At 45.7% G+C, this 23,717-nt stretch overlaps 3 protein-coding genes across 4 annotated transcripts; 1 reads left to right on the top strand and 2 right to left on the bottom strand.

The window, feature by feature from the left end:
• Positions 1-375: 375 nt before the first annotated feature.
• usp37 (ubiquitin specific peptidase 37) lies at positions 376-12,604 on the top strand. 2 transcript variants are annotated; one of them, XM_083682354.1, is made up of 24 exons: positions 376-529; positions 1,437-1,675; positions 1,870-2,035; positions 2,179-2,267; positions 2,550-2,665; positions 3,022-3,099; positions 3,274-3,362; positions 3,475-3,562; positions 3,705-3,860; positions 4,277-4,408; positions 4,634-4,757; positions 5,018-5,238; positions 6,164-6,281; positions 6,405-6,484; positions 6,902-7,066; positions 7,353-7,409; positions 7,568-7,703; positions 7,921-8,143; positions 8,704-8,864; positions 9,234-9,294; positions 9,631-9,746; positions 10,077-10,146; positions 10,878-11,016; positions 11,167-12,604. In XM_083682354.1, exons 2-24 carry the CDS (start codon positions 1,502-1,504, stop codon positions 11,249-11,251), a joined length of 2,844 nt encoding a protein of 947 aa, XP_083538480.1. In that variant the 5' UTR covers positions 376-529; positions 1,437-1,501; the 3' UTR covers positions 11,252-12,604. The 2 variants fall into 2 exon arrangements, with proteins under 2 accessions (XP_083538480.1, XP_083538481.1); XM_083682355.1 differs by having other exon boundaries at positions 381-529; positions 1,470-1,675.
• A 69-nt stretch (positions 12,605-12,673) lies between these two features.
• Positions 12,674-16,105, bottom strand: ybey (ybeY metalloendoribonuclease). Its single transcript, XM_083682357.1, has 4 exons — positions 15,547-16,105; positions 15,320-15,457; positions 13,248-13,316; positions 12,674-13,134 (listed from the first exon to the last, which is right to left on the bottom strand). The coding sequence occupies exons 1-4, from the start codon at positions 15,754-15,756 to the stop codon at positions 13,039-13,041; spliced, it is 513 nt and encodes a 170-aa protein (XP_083538483.1). The 5' UTR covers positions 15,757-16,105; the 3' UTR covers positions 12,674-13,038.
• A 704-nt stretch (positions 16,106-16,809) lies between these two features.
• LOC310813385 (nectin 1b-like) lies at positions 16,810-23,572 on the bottom strand. The gene is made up of 7 exons (XM_083682356.1): positions 23,485-23,572; positions 21,763-21,822; positions 18,893-19,225; positions 18,444-18,749; positions 18,025-18,121; positions 17,699-17,853; positions 16,810-17,292 (listed from the first exon to the last, which is right to left on the bottom strand). The coding sequence occupies exons 2-7, from the start codon at positions 21,818-21,820 to the stop codon at positions 17,180-17,182; spliced, it is 1,062 nt and encodes a 353-aa protein (XP_083538482.1). The 5' UTR covers positions 21,821-21,822; positions 23,485-23,572; the 3' UTR covers positions 16,810-17,179.
• Positions 23,573-23,717: the final 145 nt, after the last annotated feature.

The raw sequence follows: 23,717 nt of genomic DNA, 5'->3' as shown, positions 1-23,717 counted from the left end.
GAGTGAATGGCAGAAAATTACTCCCACCCTATGCAATACTTCAGTTAGATGAGACTTATAACACATTACATAATGATAGGGGATTTCCTGTACTTAAAAAAGGTAATTTAACGTCTATTTGTAATGTAATGGCTTTATCTGCATAATTTGTATTTTGTCTTTGTTCTTCTGTTTGTTATTTGTAATGTTTGTATTTTGTTCTGTACCATGGTTTCTGTGATAATAAAAAAAAGTGGAAAAAAAAGCAGCAGCCGGCAAAACAGGGAAAAAACGATCGGGGATTTCCCTTGTTAGATGTCGCGAGAGAACAGATGATGTGTTCCCGTACATCATTTCCGCTGGAAACGTTCACATTCCCGCCATCATCGAGTGCTGGAGCGGAGCGTCGCGTCGTGTGGAGACACACTCTTGTCAACAACATCATATTGGGGCTCCTGTAACCCGGCAAAACCAACTTACCACTCACAAGAGATTTTTGAAAAATATATTACATTTTGGAAGTGTCGAGAGGTGTACATCTTATACAGACGTGAGTATTTATTCTATTGCAATTAACGTTAAGTGTGTGCGATGTTTTCATCTCCGAAATGACAAACCAGCAAATTGGCCAGTTAGCTAGCTGGCTAACGTTAGCTAGCGAGTTTTGGCCTTTCGTAGCTAGCTAACTACTCATTTGCTCCTGCGGAGAAAATGCCCTGTCTGACTATTTCGAGACATAAGTTGAGCTCACGGTGTAACTGTGGATACTGGCCGCCTGATTTGTTTTGCTCAGTCGTGCAACGTTCTTATTTGTGACCCAGAGTTTGTCAGCTAGCCTGTAGCTAGCCATTAGCTGACGGTACTGGTGTTTCATCCGCATGTGATGGCTGTCACTGTCAGTGGGGCCAGAACTCATCTAGGCTAGCTGTAGCCGGTAAACGCTTCTGCTACTCTGGGGGCTCCACCGGCTGGGTTGCACCCACATGGTCAGGTCCGAGGTATTTAGGTTTTCGGAGCTGTAGTTCTGTCATTATGCAACTAGCTAGCTAACTTTCGAGATCCTGAACTTTTATTGAGCGATTATTGCACGGCATCTAGCGTCCACTGGTTAGCTAGGTATACATAATTTACATATTATTGTTTGAGAATGATAACGTGTAGCCTTAGCCGATAAATAACCCCTCTTTATTAGTAGTAAACAGACTATTGACAGTAGTAGGGTCTACCGGGCTAGTGTGTAGCCTGTTTTAACAAACCTTTTACACCTCAGCTACAAATGCATATACCCTCAAAAGATCATCATCCACCACAGCACCATATTGATCATGCTCACATTCTAGCCATGAACCTGTGACTCTTGTCAACAAACTTCAGTCTTGTGAATATTCTTCCAAGGGGAAATACTGTGACTTAGGTCTAATTTATTCACCGTTTCCTCGTTCAATTCTCATTCTCAGGTGTTGTCTGTCAACTGACTTCATTCTCACCAGAGGCTCAGAGCACATCATCCTGACGGTCACCCATGGCAGCCGCAGTGCCCAAGCTCTCCAGCGGGGGCGCTGTCAAGATCCGCCTCAACAGCATAGACCTGGGTACCACAAGGTGGAAAGAGGGCACCTTTGAGATCCTGGAGAAGGATAACAAAGTCAACCTGTGCCTCAAGTTCAACAGCGGTGGTGCGCCCAAAATATTTCAGGTATTGCAGTGAATGTTTTACCCTCGTCCCTCTACCTATGTGCCCATTCTCCTCTTACTCACCACGAAATGACATGATATTATCGGACTTCAACAGCTGAGTGATGGTGTATGACAATGTTGTTTTTTAGGATATAAATCTACCACAATTCAATGAGGCCCCAGTTGATCTCTTTATTATGTTGTTGCCTTCAGCTCAACCATAACGTGAAGAATGTGGTGTTGGGCGGCATGCACCCCCACAGACGGCTTATGGTGACTTTGAAGGATTCCAGTGTCGTCACCCTCGATAAAATTCCAGTTGCTGTGGCTCAGAAAATGAAAGAATACCTTGACAAACTGAAGCAAGGAAAACCGACAGGTAATGACATTTGCGACATCGGATTATATTGGAAATGGACTGTTGTAGTATTTTGGACCATTTGGCCCGTACCTTGTCATGAAATGACCGAGTCACATTGTATTGTTGTGGAACCTGAAAATGCATTATTTTATTTTTTTCAGTTTTAAAGACATCCCAAGGTAGTGCAAGCTTTGGTGTGCTTGGAAATCGATCCGCGAAGAATGAGTCCAGCCCACCTGGAGAACGCCAGGTAAAGATTTGCATCAAGCCATCTACCACACACACACACACACACACACACACAAACAAACACTTGTAGAGGTTAGGGGGGGATGCAGATGAAGGGGATACGCAGTCTTTAATGTGGGAAGAGTAGGATTTATTCCTCGGCCGCAGGGGGATATTATGCACAAGTACCAGACTGAAGAGTTACCGCTACGCTAGCCTTGAGCACACCATGTTTGAAACCACGGCACTACTGCTAGTGCACTTTTGGAAAGCTTGTCCACTTAAGACTTCCGAACGCTTTTAGAATCCACAGAGAAGGCCGAGTGTGGATAACAGGGAGGAGACCACGCCTCGCAAGCCCCTGGGGAGCCCCAGCAGGGTGACGTCCACTCCTGCCCGCAGTTCGCTGTCCGAGAACAGGTAGGTGTTGATGATGACAACATTGATAACCTTTTATTGAATCTCTAAGCACGTTCTTTCTCTCTGTCATACAGCGTGCAGCTACGCGTACAAACATACACAAACACTTGCCCCTTTAAAGAATGCAGGCATTTCTCTACCTCCCCCCCAACCAACACTGCCCTCAAGACCACAGGATTTGAGATTTTGAATGACTGCTTTTCTTACATCGCCCTCTTCATACATTATTGAAATGTTTAACTTGTTTTGATAAAGCCACTCATGAACCAACATCCTCGAAACCATGTTCCTTCTATTTTGTCTGCCTGATGGTGGTTTTGATGGTCCCATAACTAATGGCCCATTTGCCCAATCAGGAGTGAGAAGAGGAAGAGACTGCACAACTCTGACAGTGACTTGACTGAGGACTATCCCAAGGAGAATGACTCATCCAGGTATGATGGGCTTTTCCCAGTTCGCTGGAGGCTTGATTGGACAGTCAAGCAAGGCTGAATGAATCAAGGCTCCCATTTAGAATAATCTATTAATCAACATGTAAGGAAAATGTAATAACTACATTATTTTCAAGCACAATTGTTTCTTTATTATCAAAACATAATTTCTCTCAGCAACAACAAGGCCACCGCGGAGCCTTCCAGGAAGTTCCTGCAGAGCTGCAAAGACAAGCTAAAGCAGGCAGAGGAAAACCGAAGCTCAGGTAGGCGCTCTTAAACTGTGTATCCCGACGCAAGAGCTGCCTATCCAGCCACTCTGCTCAGGTTGTACCATTTGAGGACCACCCAGTGAACGATTTCTTGCTTTTTCATCAGTTTCACCAGCACCCCTTCAGCCAACATCATTCTACGGCAGCAGATCAGTGACCAAAGATTATACACAGAGCCACTTGTATCTGGACAGGTAAGACGCGCTGCTGTGCATCTTGATGGAATCCTATCGTAAGAACCTTTCCCGTGCTTGTTGTCAGTTGACCAACTGTCCCGTCGAGTCAGGTTATTTAAGAGGCACCCCTAAAGTTGTTATGTTTTTGCTCCTTCCACAGGTCAACAAGTACAACCCAGCCCCCCTCTGCGAAAAGAAGTCTCATGTTGCCCAATCACTCCACCCCGTTCAAGAAGGTGCGCCCCTATCTGGACTATGGTGGCTGGAACAAGCCAAGACCTTCCACTCTGGCCCAGCCCCAGCCCCCACTGCAAGGGTAAGGAGGCCTCAGGCTGTTTTGACGACAAGTGAACACTAAAGTATGGCATGCGGATATCCAGAGCAACTAAAATGTTGAAGTATGTTCAATTTGGACTGGATAACTTCTGCACTTGAATGGAATCAGTGACTTCAGTGGTACCCACCTTCTGAACAGTGTAGATTTATACTTTATACTTTAGATTTGTACTTTATTGACACAAAGGAGAAGTGCAAAAATGTAACAAAATACAAAAAAACCCAAGTATAAAAGGCTGTGCAGTGGATGAATAACTGATCTACATGTATGATACACTTATATATATATATATAATAAATACAATTTAATTATTTTATTTCATCATAATTTTTTACATTTATGTATGTAATTATGTTCATGGAGTATGACATGTTCTCCTCTGCCCCTTGCTACAGATTCTCAAATCTGGGAAACACCTGCTACATGAACGCCATCCTCCAGTCTCTGTTCAGCCTGCCCTCGTTCTCCAACGACCTGCTGAAGCAGGGCATCCCATGGAAGAAGGTTCCGTCAAACGCACTGCTCAGGTACTGGCCTCTGCCCCCCCCCCCCCCCCCCCCCCCCCTCCTCAACTCACCTGCTGGAGCTACAGCCAGTGAACATCCTCTTTCGACTGACGTGATTGTTGAGAAAGAGGTGTAAATCTCAAAATGACCCTCTGTGCTTAAATAAAAACAAGTGCAAATGAATCTGACTGATGTACCTGCGCTCTCAGCGAGGTGTTGACGACTCCTTCTCTTGTGTCTGTGTAGGCGCTTTGCCCACCTATTGGCGAAGAAGGACATCTCCTGTCCAGAGGTGAAGAAAGACCTTCTGAGGAGGGTGAAAAACGCTATCTCTTCCACGGCGGAGCGCTTCTCTGGATACATGCAGAATGTAAGACCTGCAGTATTTAGTCATTAGGCAAATCAACTCCAAGCCTCCCCCTGAACAGGAGGATTGTATAACAAGCAAATTATATGCTCCCCCTCCCAGTCTCGCGTGGTCTGTCCCGCTCCCCCTCCCAGTCTCGCGTGGTCTGTCCCGCTCCCCCTCCCAGTCTCGCGTGGTCTGTCCCGCTCCCCCTCCCAGTCTCGCATGGTCTGTCCCGCTCCCCCTCCCAGTCTCACATGGTCTGTCCCGCTCCCCTGCCACAGGACGCCCATGAGTTCCTGAGCCAGTGCCTGGACCAGCTGAAGGAGGACGTGGAGAAGGTGAACAAGAGCTGGAAGAGCGAGCCGGCCATGGCTTGGGAGGAGCCCCACCCCCAGCAGGCGGCCGCCCGGCCGGCCGAGGAGACGGACACCTCCCGCATCTACACCTGCCCCGTGGTGGTCAACATGGAGTTTGAGGTGCAGCACACCATCACCTGCAAAGGGTGAGGCCCTCTCCTGTTTGACTCTTATTCCCCCCCCCCCACACACACTTTAACCCACCATTAGAATCACAGGTGGATGCGTTGTTCTACAGTCTACAGAACGTGTGGTAGGTTACTCTCTTGTTCAGTCTGACTTTTTCTCAGTTTTTATTGGACAGAGACAGTAGGGAAAGACAGAACATAAGGAGAGCGTATGTCAGCAGGGATGGTAATGGGCTGGTTTTAAACTCTGTAGGCCACGGTGCTGTAGGCCAAACGGGTACATTTGTCTAAAGTAAGTGAATCATCTATAGATCAGTCATCATAAGCAAAAGTCTATGCTTGGGCCAGGTGCCATTGGCAGTCACTGCTTTTATTATTAACAGTAGAGGATCTGTACAAAGGGGTAGTGAGTGGTGAAGAGGTCTTTAGGAGGGACAGTCAAGATGTAGCCTGAAGAGCTGGTTCTTCAGTCTACAGAGGAAGATAGGTGGTGACTCTGCAGTCCTGATAGCAGTGGGATGCTCGGCCAGGGGTTTTGGGGCTGATCATTGCTTGCAAGTAGAGAGGGGGTTGTTCCCTTTACCGCCTGGTAGGCCAGCACCAGGGTCTTGAATCTGATGCGAACTGCTACCGGGAGTCAGTGAAGGGTGCGGAGGAGGGGGGGGAATTTGGGGAGATTGAACACCAGACGGGCAGCAGTATTCTGAATGAGCTGCAGAGGTCTGACGGTGGAGGCGGGGAGCCCGGCCAAGAGTGCGTTGTGGGAGATCACAAGTGCCTGGACCGAGTGTTGTGCTGCTTGTCTGTCGTGCTGCGTCTTGTTAATGATCTGTTACCTGTGCACGTAGACTTCATCACACGTGTGCCAAAGTGGATTGTCCTGTCCTCCAGCGTGGTAACATTGTCCTGTAGATCCTGACTGGACGTTCCTCTCTGTTTCCAGTTGCGGGGAGGTGGTCACCAAGCGAGAACAGTTCAACGATCTGTCCATCGACCTCCCTCGCAGGAGGAAGACCCTCCCTCTCAGATCCATCCAGGACTCCCTGGACCTCTTCTTCAGGGTGAGTGCTCCTGAAACTGCAGAAACCCTTGAGGAGGCTAAGCAATGACATTTACACAGCGAAACCCATCATTCAAATCCTAACCAGATGACGTGTTGATGAAGGTCCTTCTCCCTGTTGCAGATGGAGGAGATCGAGTACTCTTGTGAGAAGTGCAGTGGGAAAGCGGCGACGGTGACACACAAATTCAGCCGACTGCCCAGGTACAGACCCTAACCCTTAAATCAGAGGTTCCTGCCAGCCCTGGCTGACTGCCCAGGTACAGACCATATCCTGCATAACCTGCTTTATTGGGATAGAGAGAGTAGAGATTGACAGGAAGGATGGGTGAGAGAGAGGAGGGATGACATGCAGGATATGTCGATGGCCGGAATCGAACCAGGGACCTTGCGATGATATGGTATGCGCCTTAGTGTGCTACACCACTGAGCGCCCCCAAATGATCCTACTTCTTATTCATACTTATTCAACTATCAGCCCTAGAATTCCAACTAGGTTTTGGGCCCATCGAATGCCGGAGTCTAAAAGTAGCTTTAGCTCCTGCGGTCACTCAGTGAAGCAGGTTAAGACTCTCGGCACCTTCTTATTAAATCGCCCGGTTTTTCGTTCCCCTCCTGTAGAGTGCTGATCCTCCACCTGAAGCGCTACAGTTTCAACGCCCAGCTGTCTCTCAACAGCAAGCTGGGCCAGCAGGTGGTGATCCCCAGGTACCTCACGCTCCTTTCGCACTGCACAGAGTCAACGCGGGCCCCCCTCAGCCTGGGCTGGAGCACCCACGCCGCCATGTAAGACTCCCCAACACCACGAGCACTCTCTAAGCATTAAGCACTGTGGTTAGGAATGGGTCCAGTGGAGTTGCTCAGTTTGACACAACTGACATACTCTGCCGACCACAGAACACTTATTTGGTACCATTTCACACCACATAAACAATTGTCACAGAACAGGCATTTGATCCAACACAGTGTGGACCACGGTAGAAGCATTTGGCTCAACGTAACACAATATGGGTATTTAGTTCCACACGCAGAGATTTGTTCTCTAACTTCTCCTCTCTCTGTCCTGGTCCAGGTCACGAACACTGAAGGCCTCCCAGTCGGTCAACTCATCCTCCTCCTCACTGCTTCGGTAAGCCACCGATCCAAACTTCTAACATGTTTACACGATGACACTGACTGCGTCAGACTTTTTATTTTATTTTTATCCAACAGAGTTGGAAGAGACCCCCGCTTTTAAGCTCACTCCCAAGCCGCTAACGGTGTCTTCTCTCCCTGTCCCGCTCCCAGAAAAGGGTCCCTGAAGGCGGGCAGCTCCAGCAGCATCCTGGTGGACTCGGACAGCGAGGAGGAGCTGAGCAGGAAGGTGGCGAGCCGCAAGCGCCGGCTGAGCGACTGCCTGCCCGATGACGACCGAGCGGACGAGGTTGGTAACAGAGTAGGGGGGTTGAGTTACTACGCACCTTGAACCTTAACCCTTAAACCCCCCCCCCCCTTGTTAGGCGTGTCTGCTGTTATGCTCCTGGGAAAGGGTTGATCTTGGCGACGGCACAGAAGTATACAGTATTTAACACACAACCTTTGCAATTGGTACCTAGTAAATGGTGTGTCGTGCGTGTTCATTCGTTCGTTCGTTCGTTCAGCGAAGTGCCCCAGCGGAGCCGGCGGAGTTCAACGGCATCAACGATGACGAGATGCTGGCCGCGGTGCTGGAGATGAGTCGCCACGACGCGGGTCTCTCCGCCCCGGCCCCCGACGACGAGCCCACCAGCAGCCCCGACACCGGCTTCGGAGACGCAGACCCCGACGGCCAGGAGATGGCCTACCACACTGACCTGCTGGACACTGACAACAAACAGTCTGCAGGTAGGCCCAGCGTTCGGTCGCGAGTTGTGTCACGTTTGGCAATGAAATGGACTGAACTACTCCCGCGAAGAAGTTGAACTTTCTGGAAGGCTGTACGGGCTGGCGAAATTCATGGTGCAGCTCACGCCCAATCAGCACCCATCGTTACGACTACTTTCCCCAACTGGTCTTTCAAAACTGGTCGGTCATTCTTTTACAGGTTACACAATGTTGTTGCCTGCTGGAACCTGCTCAGGGCTGCGTTCAGAGAGGGAAGTGTTGCAGACGTTTGAGTAGAGTGATGACAGAAATAGGGCTGTTGCAATTTTGGTGGGTGATTAAAGGATAGGGTGTGCTGCTGCAGGAGTTTTGCCAAGCAGGAGCAAACATGCCTCAATAGAAGTTAAACATTGTCCCTCACTCAAGAAATCAGTTGTTCAGTGTGTACTGTAGTCAGTGGAATTGAGTTATGACTATTATTTATTATACAAAGTAGTTAACAAGCCAAAGCTCCTCCTGGTAGATGAAGCTCGTTTCACAATGACTTGCTCAATTGCGTGTGTATGTCTGTGTATGTTCAGATGTGCTGGACTCCCTGGACCTGACCATGGATGAGAACAAGGAGAACCAGACCCCCGAAGGGGTGCAGGGGGAGCTGGACTGGGTGCAGCAGTACAGCCTGGAGCAGGAGAGGGAGGAGCAGGAGCTGCAGCAGGCCCTGGCCCAGAGCCTCCAAGAGCATGTAAGACCACACACTGCACTGCACTGCCCACAATACTACATCTTTATTGTCCTTTTGCTTGTGGAAATATCAGTGATTCACAAAAAAAAAGATGCTTAATGATAAGGCCATGCAAACTTGATTAACTATTTAACAGTTTTCATTTTCAGAAGATGCATTAATGCAACTTGACACAATCCAGTCTTGAAGGGGAACTACAGAGAGAACTGATCATTTGATATTGGCACAATATCACAAGCGGCCACCGCTAAACGGCGCAGCCCTAGATAGGCAGAGACTGTGGGTTTGGCTGTTGAGGTTTCAGTCTAAAGCCCTCGATACACCACTCCACAAGCCAAACCTCACATTTCCAATGTGTGTTGTGTACAGGAAGCCCAAGAGTTGAGAGAGGACGACGATCTGAAGAGAGCCACAGAGCTCAGTCTGCAAGGTACAGCATGGACACAGCTCTCTACGTACAGTTGGGCTGGACTTTGTGTTCTGTGTGGAGCACATTTAGGCAAAGCAGACCTGGGTCAAATTTGTTGATGTGCATTTTATTTTGCTTGGGTGGGTGGGATTTGCACTTTTGGTACTGTCCTATTGATGCAAGCTAAACCAAAGTAATTGACCAACACCTACTGTATGCTATTCGGACCCTTATCTTTAGCAAAGTTTCTAAGAGTAAGCTCATGTCTATATCTGTCTCTCTATATCTATATATATATTTTTATTATTTATTTTTTTTAAATATTTTTTTCCCTCCTCTCTTTCCCTGACCTCCCAGAGTTCAACAACTCATTGCCAGACCTGCTGTGCTCTGACGAGGACTCTGGGAACGAGGACGTGTTGGACATGGAGTACAGCGAGGCCGAGACAGAGGACCTGAAGAGGAACGCAGAGGTAGATACGTGGCCTTCTCCTTTCTCCAAACAGTAGCCTGGACTGTCCACTACTGCAGCAGGGCTTGCCAGCTCTGGGGAGAGCTATGGGGTGCATAGGCTTAAGAACAAACCACTGGGTTGCGATCCATTTAGTTGTTGTGTCTGGATGTAAAAGATGAACAGTCTTTAAGAATAGGCACTGTCAGAGTTTAGAATGGAGTTAACTCCAAACCTGGTTGGTGGGGTGGGGGGGGGAGATACACAGTTTGAATGGACACTTCTGGTGAGGTTGAGTTTGACCTGACCAGTGGTGGTACTAGTGTAACTGAGTTCCCTCTCCTGTCCTCAGAGCGGAGACCTGGCCAACTCCTTCAGACTGATCAGTGTGGTCAGTCACATTGGGAGCAGCTCCTCCTCTGGTAGGCGTGTGTGTGCGTGTGCGTGTGTGCGTGTGCGTGTGTGCGTTTTGACAGATGGGGTGAACATGTATTTGTTGACTGGTGCACTGGAGGAGCAGGGTTTGTGGTTTTAAGACTGTTCCATTATACTAAACACTCAAATGGGAAAAAAACAAAAGTCAATTGGAAAATACGTTTTCAACCCAAGTCTCGTAGTGAATCTTCTTTTGTAACCACTTGATTTGCTTATCACAAACTACTGTGTAACTGATGCTTAAAGGGATAGTTCACTATTTTACACCTTTTAGTCAGATGTTTCCTTACCTTGAAAGTAGTCTGTACTAAGAGAACATGTAATCCATTGGTCAGAGTTGTTTAAATAGCCATTACTAACTTCAGCTAACTTAAGTCACCCAAAAAACAAATGGGAGTTGATTTGTGGCCAGATCAACTCAAAGGAACATCCATTAACTTCATTTGAGATGTTATTTTGTCAGTTAATGTGAGGTGATTTGGCCACAAATGTTTAATCATTTTTTGTTCCCCTATCACTCCCATGTGTTTTTTGGTGGTTGAAGTTGAAGCCATTACTATTTAATCAACTCTGAACCATGGATAGACTTTCAAGGCAAGGAACCATCTGACTGTCTTTTAAGATTTTTTTCTGGAGCCTACTCGTAATGTCATCTTAAAATTCCTCAGACTGTGTAACTGTAGCCTAAAGTGCGTCTCCGCCCCTCCCCCGGCCACAGGGCATTACATCAGCGACGTGTACGACATGAAGAAGCAGTCATGGCTGACGTACAACGACCTGGACGTGTCGCGCACCCAGGAGGCCAACGTGCAGAAGGACCGCGACAGGAGCGGATACATCTTCTTCTACATGCACAAGTGAGTCCTCCACCACACAGCTTTTTTTTTTAAAATGTTATATATATTATTATTTATTTATTTTAGGGAGGAATGGAATCGCACCCGAACTCCAGTGCATGTCTGTGAGTCAGCCAGATACTCACTGCTGTACATTATTCCTCTCCTCAGGGATGTGTTTGAGGAGCTGTCTGAGCTGGAGAAGGCGGGGGGCAGCACCCCTGAAGTGGCCAGAACGGTTCTGCAGCCCCTCTGAACCCCCCCTCCCAGGCTGTTGTTCCACACACCCGTACAGGATGGAGCTCTGAATGGATGGGTTCAGTTTGGGGAGAGAGAGAGGGAGAACCTTTCTGTGGTACTACTGATCGCCGTCCACACTTGCCCCCCCCCCTCTTCCTGCACATTCTCCCCTTTTTAAACAATAACACCCAGGCTATGGCAGCTTCTGTTACGAAGACGAGCTCAAACCTCCAACACAGAACAGCCATCCTTACCTTGAGGCAGATATGAGGCACGTCGTGCTCAAAAATAAAGGAAAGAGTTCACTTTTATGTATTTGCTGTTCACCCAGGAGAAATGTTCCCTGCCTTTTATGGGCCGAGATCTTTTCTTTTCTATGATTTGTTGAGTAACTCCCTGTGAAATCGTTTTTTTCTTGGCAATCTCTCGTAATTTACTTGCATTAACAACTGCATAGCAAGTGTCAGAAGCTAAGGTGCTGGTGCTCCTTTGATTGTATGGTTTTCAGATGTTTCATTTCCCATATAATCTATCAAATAAAAATCTTTGTGATTGAGTAGAAGCTAATTTAGGGTTAGGCGGGTCTACTGTTTGGTTCTATATGCAGCGGAAACATGTGGTGCAATATTTATTTTGTGGCATGGATATGCCTCTTTTGCTTGTGTTTGTTTCATGTCTGTCTAATAGAGCTGAGTGGGGATGTTTTCCAATTTATTTCAATGCTTTACTTGACTGTGTTGTTTTCTTTGTTTTATATAAACTTAACAAGCTAAATATGAATACGGTAGCTTGTCTTTTATAAGCTTACACTCCTAGGGGTTCCCTAGTGCCTCCCAGTAAAGAAACAGTAGTTTTTATTTTCTACAGAGCTTTACTTTAAAAATTGCACAACCACTGTTTAAAATGTGTTCCTCAAACCTCTGAAAACAATGCAGAAACATATACTAAATATGTAAGCTATCCTGAATAGGCTTTGCTTTTAATAAGGTCAACAGATTTTACTATTTATTTTTTAGCAAAGGTCTGAGTTTTTGATGGCCAATTCCAGTGTCTCATAACCTTCCCATCTGACAAGGCCAGTATTCCCATCATTTAGAATTCCGTTGCTATGATTCTGTAGGGTTAGCAATTTCCTGGTCCCCTGCTTGCATTGAGTGAGGAGAATAGGGGAATATGCATTCCAGTAGGGGCAACACTCGTAAGTGACGAATGGAGAAGTCACTGACGTGATTCCTCAGTCTGTGATTGGACAGCATGTTCTACACAATCTATTTCTATCTGGGTGTTCCGCAACACTGTTGCATCCTTCTGAATAAGCCCCAGGTGTCATGTCAAGGTGGGTGTCTGATGCAGAGTGGACAGAGCTTTTGTTTCTTGTTCAGCATTCAATATTTGACTTCCTAAAGCGCATTTTAAAATAAAAGATGACTGTGAAAACAATGGTTTGGATATTTTACTCTTTTTTTTTTTTTTCTCCCAGAAATGTCAAATTAAGACATTAAGCAAGACGTTTCACTCATTAGCAATTCCATAGGCACCTGTGCAAGTGTGTTCGTTTTGGAAGTCGCCCCACCACTTATGGCTACGTCATACAGCTTAATCTACCTTTAAAAACAGTGTAAACAACAATGTTGCTTGATTGTGAAAATGCAGTAGTCAGTGTCCATGCAAATTTCCAGAGGATCAACAATCTTGTCGCTGAGATGGTCCATGGCTCTCACCAATGGAAATAAACAGTGTGCGGTCAATGACTCAATGTCCCGGGTGCAATGTTCAAATCCAGTCATTGGATGTGGCTCATGGTCACCTGTCTTGACTACATTTCTTGGTCAGAGGTACCAGGTGTCTGCCTGTGAGTCGATTGAACTCACTCAGAATGTAGCTTTCCTTCTGCAGCATCTGTGACCAGAGAGGAAAAAAAACAACGACAACAACTGTTAAAACAGAACCGTCCACACGTCGAGCTGTAAAATATGGCACACCATGGAAAGCGGGCCGTTACGGGTCCGTACCTCAGTCCACTCCTCTTCCGTTTCATGTCTGTAACCCAGTAGGTGACAAATCCCGTGGGCAGTAACCGCCTAAGCCAAAGAGAATGGAGCATTAGTCACAGTGACCAACGGTGTCAGAGGTGGGCTGACTTTGCATACCGAGTCGCTACTTTGTCAATTTCACTCCAAATGAAAGCCTGCATTCATAATAACCATGACTCCCCATAAGCGCATTCGTTTCATATGGCTTAGCACAACCAACTTAGCACAACCAACTCAGCACAACCAACTCAGCACAACCAACTCAGCACAACCAACTCCAGTTTGCTGATAACACCAACGGTAGAGGGTCTGATTACCGACGGCGACCAGACAGCCTACATGGAGGAGGTGACAGCCACTGTGGCGCCACAACAACAGCAACCCCTCCCTGAACGTCAGGAAAAACAAAACAACCAAACAACAAAGACTGTTTATTGGCCATGCAATCAATTCTCATCAATTGTTAGAATGTGGTCATTTTTGCGCACATTTTTAGGAGGGACCGTTAAGATGTAGCCTGAAGAGATGGGTCTTCAATCTACGGTGGGAAGATTGGTAGTGACTCTGCAGTCATGACAGCAGTGGGAAGCTCGTTCCACCAGCGGAGCGCCAGGACAATGAAAAGCTGTGACCGAGTAGTGCGGCTGCTGCATCCACGTAGAGGCGGCGGTGCCAGGTGGCCAGCAGAGGTGGAAGAGCGGAGTGATCGGGCAGGGGTTTGGGGGATGACCAACACACACCAGGGTGAGTTACAACAATGACAAGCCTTGGTTCACAGCAAGACTCAAACAGCTTCGTTTGGAGAAGGAGAGGGCTTTTACGAGTGGAGACAAGGAAAGGTTTAGACTGGCTAAATACACGTGTCCCATGCACCAACCTCACCAAGTCAATTTCCTGTATATGCAAATATATGTGGCCAAATAAAATAATTCAGATTCTGACAACCTGACATGGTCGTCACTGGTCAGAAATGCACACCAGTCGGCAGTCTTCTTCCTCATACGGCTGAAGAAATCTGTCATGCGCACACAAATGCTAACTAACGTTTACAAACGCGCATTTGAGGGCATCCTGACCAGATGCATCACAGCTTGGTATGGTAACCGCACTGAACACGACCACAAGACCACACAGGGGATCGGCCATCAGGGAGAGAGCTCCCACCCATCCAGGATATCTACTCCAGGCAATGTCATAGGAATTACTGGCCTACCTACACCCCGGGGAAAAACGCTGGAAGCTTTGTGGATACATTATGTGGCACATGTATGCATCAGTTCTCTGGTGGGAAAGGCAAGGCAGCGCCTGTTCCATCTCAGGCAACTGAGGAAATTCAGAGTCTCCCGGAGGATCCTTCAGTCCTTCTACTCTGGAGCTGTGGAGAGCATCCTGGCTGGCAACATCACCGTCTGGTACGGTAACAGCACGGCCCAGGACAGGCGAACTCTGCAAAGGGTGGTACGCCTGGCAGAAAAGACCATGGGAGCTCCAACCCCCCCTCTCCATGTCCTGTACACCAGGAGGTGTAGGACCAGAGCATACAGGATTATGAAGGACCCTCACCACCCGAAACATGGACTGTTCCAGCCGCTGCCGTCAGGAAAACGCCTCCGCTGTCATGCAGCAAAAACAGAGAGGCTAAGACTGAGTTTCTTCCCCCATGCCATCAGAATTGTCAACGATGACCCCACCAGTGCCCCCCTCAAGTCACTCACACATGCACTGTCATTCTAACACATATGCACACACATAATCATCCATCTGCTATTTATATTGCTTACTGGCTATACTGTTCATATTGTTTATACTGTTTATACTGTCCATACTGTATATTTTTTAGTACTTCTATTTTTATTTTATTGTATTTTAAAACTTATTGTGTTGTTGCACTACTCTGTGGCACTGTCACTTTTGCATTTCACTGTATACTTGTATGCACGTGACAAATAAAGAAATCTTGAATCTTGAATCTTGGAGCCTCATATAAGACAGCTCTTACGTTATCATTTCACGATATAGCTTCTACCCATAAAGTTATGAAGTTTGATCACCGTGAGAATTCCATGAAGATCCTGTGATGCTGACTCCTCTTGGCACTGTTTCATCAGGTATTCAACCCCCAAGAACACGTCTCCCAGGTTGAGCTCGTCTCGGTGAAGGGGACAAGGCAGCTTTCCAGGCCTCAGATCCTAGGATAATTACAGGGTGGGTCATCACAATTCAACGGCATTCACAGTAGGGAGATATGACTCAGACAGAGAAAACCATTGCTACCCACCTCATAGAAAGGAAAAGAGAGGACATCCGTGGGCATATTCTTCTTCCGATAAATGTTATTGATTCGTTGAATCTTGCGGTTGTCCACGCAAATGACACCCAAATCGAATTTTTGAATACCCAAGATATGCCTCAGCGTCTCTACGTCCTTGCGTAGTCTAGAACGTCGCAGCGGCACCACGTTCTGGAGGTTCCGCAGAACGACACCCATCGTAACACGCTCGTCACAAACCAAATAAATACAGACGATGAATAAAAAAATGAAATAGTGGAAAATATAATAGCTATAGCTACCTAACTAAGTTACCCGCGCACGAATGCTCTCGTGGCGTGCTTCTCTATCATTCATCAAGGTGACTTCCAGTACGGTAGCCTATAGTTCGCATTTCAAAATTAAAATAAAAAAGCATCGCAGCATGTATAAATTATTTGCGACTTCATGAAGTGATGCGTAGTTCTAGCTATGAAAACAATATGATCTGGGTAACCTTGAATAAACACGACATGTTTAACGCGGGCCAGGAATGATCACAGCACCGGCCGGTGTTGATGGTAGAGAATCGTGAAACTCGACATCTGTGTTCCCTGAGCTCCACTAGTGGAACTCCGCCCACCTACTTCCGGTCAATGTAAACGTATGTAAATGAGGATTCCTTCCAAATAAGAGCGCCCAAGTTAAGCTTTATTTAGCATTTAAACATGGTAAATATGGATCAAGGAATCACAAACTATATATATATATATAAGAAAAAAATCACAATATCATATTTGGTATACCCCAGAAGGGTTTTGTTGTTCGTATATCCTAATTGCCCTGATGAAATAGTATTGTCCCAGAATAATGGACTGTACAGAACTATTTTTCAAAGATTTCAATTAATTTCTGGTACCACTCTGGTTTTGTACAGTATTTTAGCTGATTGATTTAGAGGTGACATTATCAACTTTCACAACTACCAAAAGCCATATCCATGTACATGCGGATGACTTTAAATGGCCTCAATTGTAATTCAAGTGACATTTAGAGTTTTGACAAGGCTGCATTTCTAGTGTTGGGAGTTTGCATTTGTGTTCAATGATTGGGAAATGTACTGATCCATACTGGTGTCTGTCACGGCAGTTGTAATGAATGTTGATGTCTACTGGTGATAGTTGTTCTCAACTGTCGCAAACAGACCTGTGTCATTACAACAGAGATCCAAACTAAACAAATATCACTTTTAGTACGTCTATTCACAGACTTCAGTCAAAATTACGGCTGATGTATGATTGATGGGGAGGGTAATCTTTTTTATTACAATGACCGTGATAGAACGGTAGGGGGCTACAGTGGAGCGTGTGTCCAAACCAGGGGTGCATTTTTTTTTGTATGCCGGCGCGCTCCTCCCAAATAGGCAGTGGCAATATGATAAAACATAACAGACTACGCTAAAACATTTCCCCCTATTTCTCTGCGCTGTGAGAGAATGTGTGATGACGGTATGAGAGTAGATAGGACTTGGTCCCATTGCTTGGTCCTTGTTAAAATAACCTGATATTTAAACCATTTCCACTCTTCATCTCTGCAATTCATGAGCTGCTATAGTAAACTTGATTTTGCCAATGTATTTGACAAGGCAAGCTAATAAGGCAAACTATTTTCTTTTCACCCTATACTTTGCAAATCTTATCACCATCCAGTAAATTGCAAGAACAAAAAGCAACAAGATGAGCATGATAAGACAAGTCCCACAGGAAGTGTAGGTCCCTATAGGGAGAGAGGGAGAGGGCAGAGGTATGAAAAGGGTTAATAACACCAAGACTGACAAAGCCATGTCCAAACGACTTCATTCTCATGTGACTGGCTTCCCCTTTCTTATCCTAATACCTGCAGATACAAAACCATATTTCCTCACACAGACTACCTAGCTGGTTACAGACTACCCAGTTTTTGAAATCCTGTGGTTGCATTTTCAAATATCAGGACTCTGCATGGACATGAAATGTGTGTAGTGTGTATTCCACATCAAGTTATCAAGTTGTTGAGTCAGGCAAATGATACATGAAGTCTGATATGTTTGTAATTACACATTCTGGATGAGATAAGAGTGCATCTAACAATCTTGTGTGTGTGTGCGTGTGTGCGTGTGTGTGTGTGTGTGTGTGTGTGTCACCTGAGGCTAGGTGGTGAACGTAGAGGGAGCCGGATGTTCGTCCATAGGGGTTGGAGGCATCACAGATGTAGAGACCATTAAGCTCAGGGCTGGGACTGAGGAAGTGCAGTGTGTTTCCTTCTCTCACTGCAGACCCAGGCCATGGTTGGCTCACTCTGGGAGAGGGGGAAAGAGAGAGAGAGTGTGAGTAAGTGTGTGTGTGTGTGTGTGTGTGTGTGTGTGTGTGTGTGTGTGTGTGTTTGTGTGTGTGTGTGATGCTAAGCCTAATCAAGCAAAGCTGCAGGTCAGAGGAGAATGAGGGACAAAATAATATGTCCCATTAATACCTGCTCCAGATGTAGTTGGGTTCTGGGTTGGCGTCTGCTACACACCGTAACACTGACGTACCACTGACTGTGATAATGTTCACTGATACAGGTGGATCTGCGAGAGAGAGAGAGATGGAGGGGGGAGCAAGAGAGAGTGAGAGATGGAGGGGGGAGCAAGAGAGAGTGAGAGAGTGTGAGAGAAAGAGAGATAGAGGGAGAGGGGTAGAGAGAGACATAGAGAAAGAGAGTGAAATGTAGTCAGGCAGTAACCAGTGGATGTCTATGTGTTACCAGTGGGGATGAAACCCTGGTCTGCTGGTTGCAAACCCAAACGTCTAGGTGTTTTTAGACCAAGAGGACCAAGGCCAACATTCAGGCTTACAAATCTTCAAACCCCCTCTGGTACATATGGTGTAGGGCAGGGTGAGCACACTCACAGTGGATGTCTATGGTGTAAGGCAGGGTTGTCTCTGTTGCCAGGGCAGACTGGTTGACCACACACTGGACCTCCTGATGGTTGTCAGCTCTGCCTGGCACCCCGAGCAAGTAACTGTGTACCGTGGTGGTGCCGTTGGCATGCTGGGTGGAGTTGGTCACCGTCCTCACCGATGCGTCCAGCGCCCCTGTGTGCCACCTCACCTCCGCTGGAGGCTTGGCACCAGCAGCTGTGCAGGTTGCCAAGACAACCTCCCTCTCACCCATGACAGGATGGACAGCAACAGTGGCGCTCATGACTGGAGGAACTATGACGGTAGCAAAAAGAGAAAAGGAAAGACAACTCTCTACGTCTACGTCCATTCTAAATTAATTTCACAAACCTCCCAATAAGATTCACTTAGATTTAGATCATTGAGAAATGCAAAGAAATTATTTTCAATCGGCCTACCCAGCACATTCAGGAGTATTTCCGTCTCGTATGGTCCATCGGGTAAAACGTTGAAGATGCACGTGTAGGTGCCTTCATCTGACAGTCTGACATGTGACACACGAATAGATCCAATATTGTCTTTTATGCTCCCAATAAAGCGGACTCTATCACCAAATATGTTCAAAGGCTGGGGACCATCCCAGGGTGAGATGAAGAAAGACTGTTTAACTGGCTTTTTCTGCCATTCTATCAGAGAGAGCACACTGTCAGTGTCAGTCTCGATCAGCTTGCAGAGTAAGTCCACATTCTCCCCCTGTGTCACCGTCCTGCTTCCCCCAATCACCTGTACAGCTGGGGAGAAAACGCCGGGTCATTAAGCTGAAAGATTCCTAAACCCCTAACCAGGAAACTTGCCTCACACAGGCTGTTGAAGGGCTCATGTAAGATGAGGGAATAATGGTTCTACATTTATGGCATTTAGTAGACGCCTTTATCCAAAGCGACTTACAACAAACACATTTGTTTAAGTAAGTGAATCATCTATCCATCAGAGGCCTGGGGGACCTCAGTGGTGAGGGCTTGTGGAGAGGACAGCGATCCTCTCCACGTCACCTGGTAAGAGCGATCGGCTAGGTAGGATGCAAACCAGGAGAGTGCAGAGCCAGAGATGCCCAATTCTGAGAGGGTGGAGAGAAGGATCGGGTGGTTTATTGTGTCGAATGCAGCCGACAGGTCCAGAAGAATGAGAACAGAGGAGAGGGAGGAAGCTCGAGCAGAGTGGAGGTCCTCCGTGACAGCAAGGAGAGCAGTCTCAGTAGAGTGCCCAGCCTTAAAGCCGGATTGGTGAGGGTCAAGGAGGTTGTTCTGAAGGAGGTAGTGAGACAGGTGGTTAGAGACAGCACGTTCAAGGGTTTTGGATAAGAAGGAGACAGACAGGGAGGAGGGAGGAGGGGGAGGAGGTGGGTTGAGGAGTGAGGAAAATGTGGAGAACAGTTTCCTTGGGTCAGAGGCAGAGGATTGGATTTTGGAATAGTAGTAAGAAGCTTTAGCAGCTGATGCAGATGAGGTGTAGTTGAGGAGGAGAGAGAGATAAGGGTCAAGGTCATCAGGGTCATCTCCATTTCCTCTCAGCTGCCCACAGCCCTATTCTACAAGCTTGCAGGGTTTCTGACAGCTAGGGAGCGTGTGGAGAGGATCATGCCGGCCTTGAGGTCTGTGGACAGAGAGAGTCGAGGGATGAGGAAAGAGCGGACAGGAGGGTGGAGGAGGCTGCATCAGTGGACAGGAGGGTGGAGTAGGGCGGATAAGACAGAGGAAGAGAGAGTGGTGAGTGAGAGGATACGCAGGTTGCGTAATGAGGATACAATGTGGGTAGACTGACTGGGAGGGGGTGGATTTGAGAGGAAGTGAGAAAGATACAAAATGACGATCAGAAACTGGAAGAGGGGTAACAGTAAGGTTGGAGGTATGGGAGGATCTGGTGAAGACAAGGTTGAGCTGATTGCCCGCCTTATGAGTCGGAGGAGAGTGGGACAATTGACAGCAACTGGCTTCAAACAGATGGCTTTCAATAGAAAATAGGCCCCAGAGCTTAAGGCAGGATAGCCACAGCAAAATACACAAGCTACTAACAGCACACTGATTTTAAACCAGATGAAACTAATTTACTTAGACTGGAGAACCGGCTTCAATATGTAGTATATTTTGCTCTGACCAGAAGAAGGCCTGATGGGTCAGGCCCTTGGAATGTTGCAGCATGCAGTTGACCTCTGTAGGTTGGGGGGATGGTAAAGGAGGGATAGTGGTGGGGGTAGTCTTAATTAGTTAAGGCTGTGAACAGCCCCATAAGGTATAGCCTTATTTGGTGAAGACCGTAAACATCACCATAGTATAGGTTGAAAATGTTTAGGGTAACGTGGACCTGGGAATTCCATGCCCAAATCTGGAAGACAAAGCAGGCTGTTTTGTATAAAAGACTGAACGGCTGGACTAGATAGGAGGGGACATTATTGACTGGACAGGAGCCCCCACATCCGGCCGTGGTATGTAATGATGAAAGTTATGATTAATTAAAGACGATTAAACTGACTCATCCGGACCTCTGCAGCTTCCTTTCTTCATCTAAGTATATTTACTACAACCACTCAATCCCAAATGTATTAGTTCTATCCTTGAATTGAGCTTGCACACAAGTATGTGGGAAAGGTTCTTGAATCATAATAACACTAAGTAGGACAATTGCAAAAATCACCCTGCATACATGAAAGGTTCGTTATCGCATTTTAGGCTTGTATTAAAAAAAAGATAAACAGTGTTGACGCAATTCTCGATGTTATGCAGGTATAGGCTACTTTAAATTGCAGATAAGTTTATGAGGTTTCAAGAATACACCCTCCCCGTTATGAAGTGTAGTTTAAATTATTTTTTAGATAGATTCCCTTTAGGCTATTTTGTCTTCAGATCAACGTTTGTGACAGCGCATCTCGTCTCGTTGTTGGTGCAGCACCCTAAACACTTGTTAATAGAGCTGTCGTTTCGGTGTTGGTGAGGTTTCGGCGTTCGGCTACCTGTTGTTGTAAATGCAGCCAGCAGTTTTGTAACAAGCACAAAAAAGATTCTGTATTCTTCCTGTGTTTACCGTAAACCACTTGCACGACTCACTTCACTAGAATAAACTATAGTCAGCATAACTTTATCCTGCATTTGCATTTAGTCGATTGTAAATAAGCCTGTTGTGGGTGTTATTAATAAAATAAAAATAAATGATAGGACACATTTTCAGAAGCATGACAATGATAGATGTTTGACAACAATTACCTTAAGAAAGCAAAACAAAACGGAAACAGAAAAGTGGAAAATTACATTTAAATTAAATTAAATTAAATTACCTTCAGAGGGAATCCTCATCATCATGAGAAGAGACCAGCATACATGCCACGTTTTCATTTCTGGGTGAATTAATGATTAAAAAAAAACAAAAAACACTACCGTTACTAAATATAGATTTTTGTATACTTCTGTTGGTCGAACTAATACCATCCCATCTCTAGAATAATCTTCCGATTCATGTTAGGTAGTCAGATTCAAGACTCATCTCTTCAGTCAGTGTTACGACCGGTCTTAAATATAAACCATCCTTGCTGTCTCTGCCTGCCTGGGGTGCTGGTTTGCTGGATTGTTACTCAATCCCACTCTCTCCCTCACCCTAACCCGGGTCTGTATTCTGTTTCTCATCCTAACCCTTCCCTTGACCCTCTGACCTACCCTCCTATTTCATCTAGATTGTTGAAAGACACGTTGATAAACTATCTGTATTTGATATCCGAGACGTGTGCACTGTGACAAATCCGTAATGAAAAGTTCTTATTATTTGTGAGTTTATTGCACATTGTATATGACATTTCGATAAGGAATGGCACTGATGCAGAAATAAAAATGCAGAAAAGTGTTTATTTAACGTTCTGCCAGTGGTCATCGAGCTGGAAGGTGGTGCTTCCAGAATGTGATGAAGAATGTCCTGCGTTGCAGTTTACAACCTCTATCCTGTGCATATGACCAAATAAACTTTCACTTGACTAACCTCTTTATATGACTGTTATTATAGCCTTCATATACTTGTAATTACAAACTCCAAATATTAACGCCTGCCCAATCCGCTCAAATACGTGTCAATAGAATTAGGGAGGGGGGGGGCGGATTGTATCGTGTTTGGCATTCATAATCGTTTACCATTAACAAACAAAAGCGTGTCCATTTATCTAGCCACTGGAGAAAAACAATTCCAAATTCCATTAGTTCATAGGAGATTGCCTATTTGGGAGGTGCCGTCAATGACATGTTGCTGCGGGGTGCAACGCGATCTGTGGACGTGGCACACTTTAGAGTTGAATTGCTTAAAGCAGTGTACATTTCGTTCATGTTTTGTGTTTCTATTTATTGTAAATCATCTCAAATTATTTTTGAGACATTTTTGAGAGATGTATTTCATATCCAGTGACTAAATCGATCTAAGTTTGGTTCTTGTGTTTCTATTGTCGTTCATCACCTGTATTTGCTTTTCACAGCTTTGATTATAATAAGATAAAGATGAAAATCAAATGAGAATATCTCCTCAAAAATAATAAACATCAATGAAAACATTGTTTCATTTCAACTTTTCAGAGATAAGCATTCCACCCAAGTCCTTATTATAGCAGATTTTTTACATCAATTATAACTTTATCACAAAAAACGAATTACACTTCCACTGTTAAATATGATCTAGCAGAGATTAATTGCAAATATTAATCATACATGTTATCTATATTGTTTGGAATTGAGATAAAGACAATATATGTTAAAGAGTTTTGAATGGAAATTTGTATTTTTGTATTGCTTTTAAAGCCCCAATAATGTCCCGGGTCAATTTGACCCGAAGACTTCCAAAGGGTCCAAAAAGTGAAGACAATACGAGGGTTAATAGGTGTAAGAGTGGCAGTGGTTCAAAAATTGCATGGGAAGTGAGAGAATGCGTGATCTGCAATTCATGAGCTGTTATAATAAACCAGATTTTTCACATTTCAACATTCAACCCTGGCACCGCTGTGAGTTCTGAGTAAAAGGGAATTTACCTTGCGATTTTGCTCCAATGAGCAGACTTCCCAGCAGGAGAATTCTTGGGGTCGATAAAGCGAATATTTTGCGCCGCTCCTGGATGTCCCCGACTCATTTGTCATTAAACAGGTTTTTCTACCTTTGCCAACTTTCGTTTCCCTGCTGTCTGTTTCCTGCATTATCGAACATAATTTCTTAACGCGCGCTTTTATTTTGAAGTCTCAATGGAGGTTATTAGCATATTGGCTCT

The sequence above is a fragment of the Argentina silus genome, assembly GCF_951799395.1.
Source record: "Argentina silus genome assembly, chromosome: 12".
Lineage (NCBI taxonomy): Eukaryota > Metazoa > Chordata > Actinopteri > Argentiniformes > Argentinidae > Argentina > Argentina silus.
Note: the sequence above shows the minus strand (reverse complement) of the source record. Positions and strands in the feature narration are given on the sequence as shown.

Excerpts from the sequence above, each read along its gene's own strand:
- ybey (XM_083682357.1), bottom strand. The coding sequence starts at position 15,756 with ATGGGTGTCGTTCTGCGGAACCTCCAGAACGTGGTGCCGCTGCGACGT. Across the intron at positions 13,317-15,319 it reads ATCTTCATGGAATTCTCACG|GCGGTTACTGCCCACGGGAT; the intron begins GTGATCAAACTT and ends TCTTTGGCTTAG. Across the intron at positions 13,135-13,247 it reads CGGAAGAGGAGTGGACTGAG|ATGCTGCAGAAGGAAAGCTA; the intron begins GTACGGACCCGT and ends CTCTGGTCACAG.
- usp37 (XM_083682354.1), top strand. The coding sequence starts at position 1,502 with ATGGCAGCCGCAGTGCCCAAGCTCTCCAGCGGGGGCGCTGTCAAGATC. Across the intron at positions 2,268-2,549 it reads GCCCACCTGGAGAACGCCAG|AATCCACAGAGAAGGCCGAG; the intron begins GTAAAGATTTGC and ends GAACGCTTTTAG. Across the intron at positions 10,147-10,877 it reads TGGGAGCAGCTCCTCCTCTG|GGCATTACATCAGCGACGTG; the intron begins GTAGGCGTGTGT and ends CCCCGGCCACAG.
- LOC310813385 (XM_083682356.1), bottom strand. The coding sequence starts at position 21,820 with ATGAAAACGTGGCATGTATGCTGGTCTCTTCTCATGATGATGAGGATT. Across the intron at positions 18,122-18,443 it reads TTACACCATAGACATCCACT|ATCCACCTGTATCAGTGAAC; the intron begins GTGAGTGTGCTC and ends TCTCTCTCGCAG. Across the intron at positions 17,293-17,698 it reads CGTTCACCACCTAGCCTCAG|GGACCTACACTTCCTGTGGG; the intron begins GTGACACACACA and ends CTCTCCCTATAG.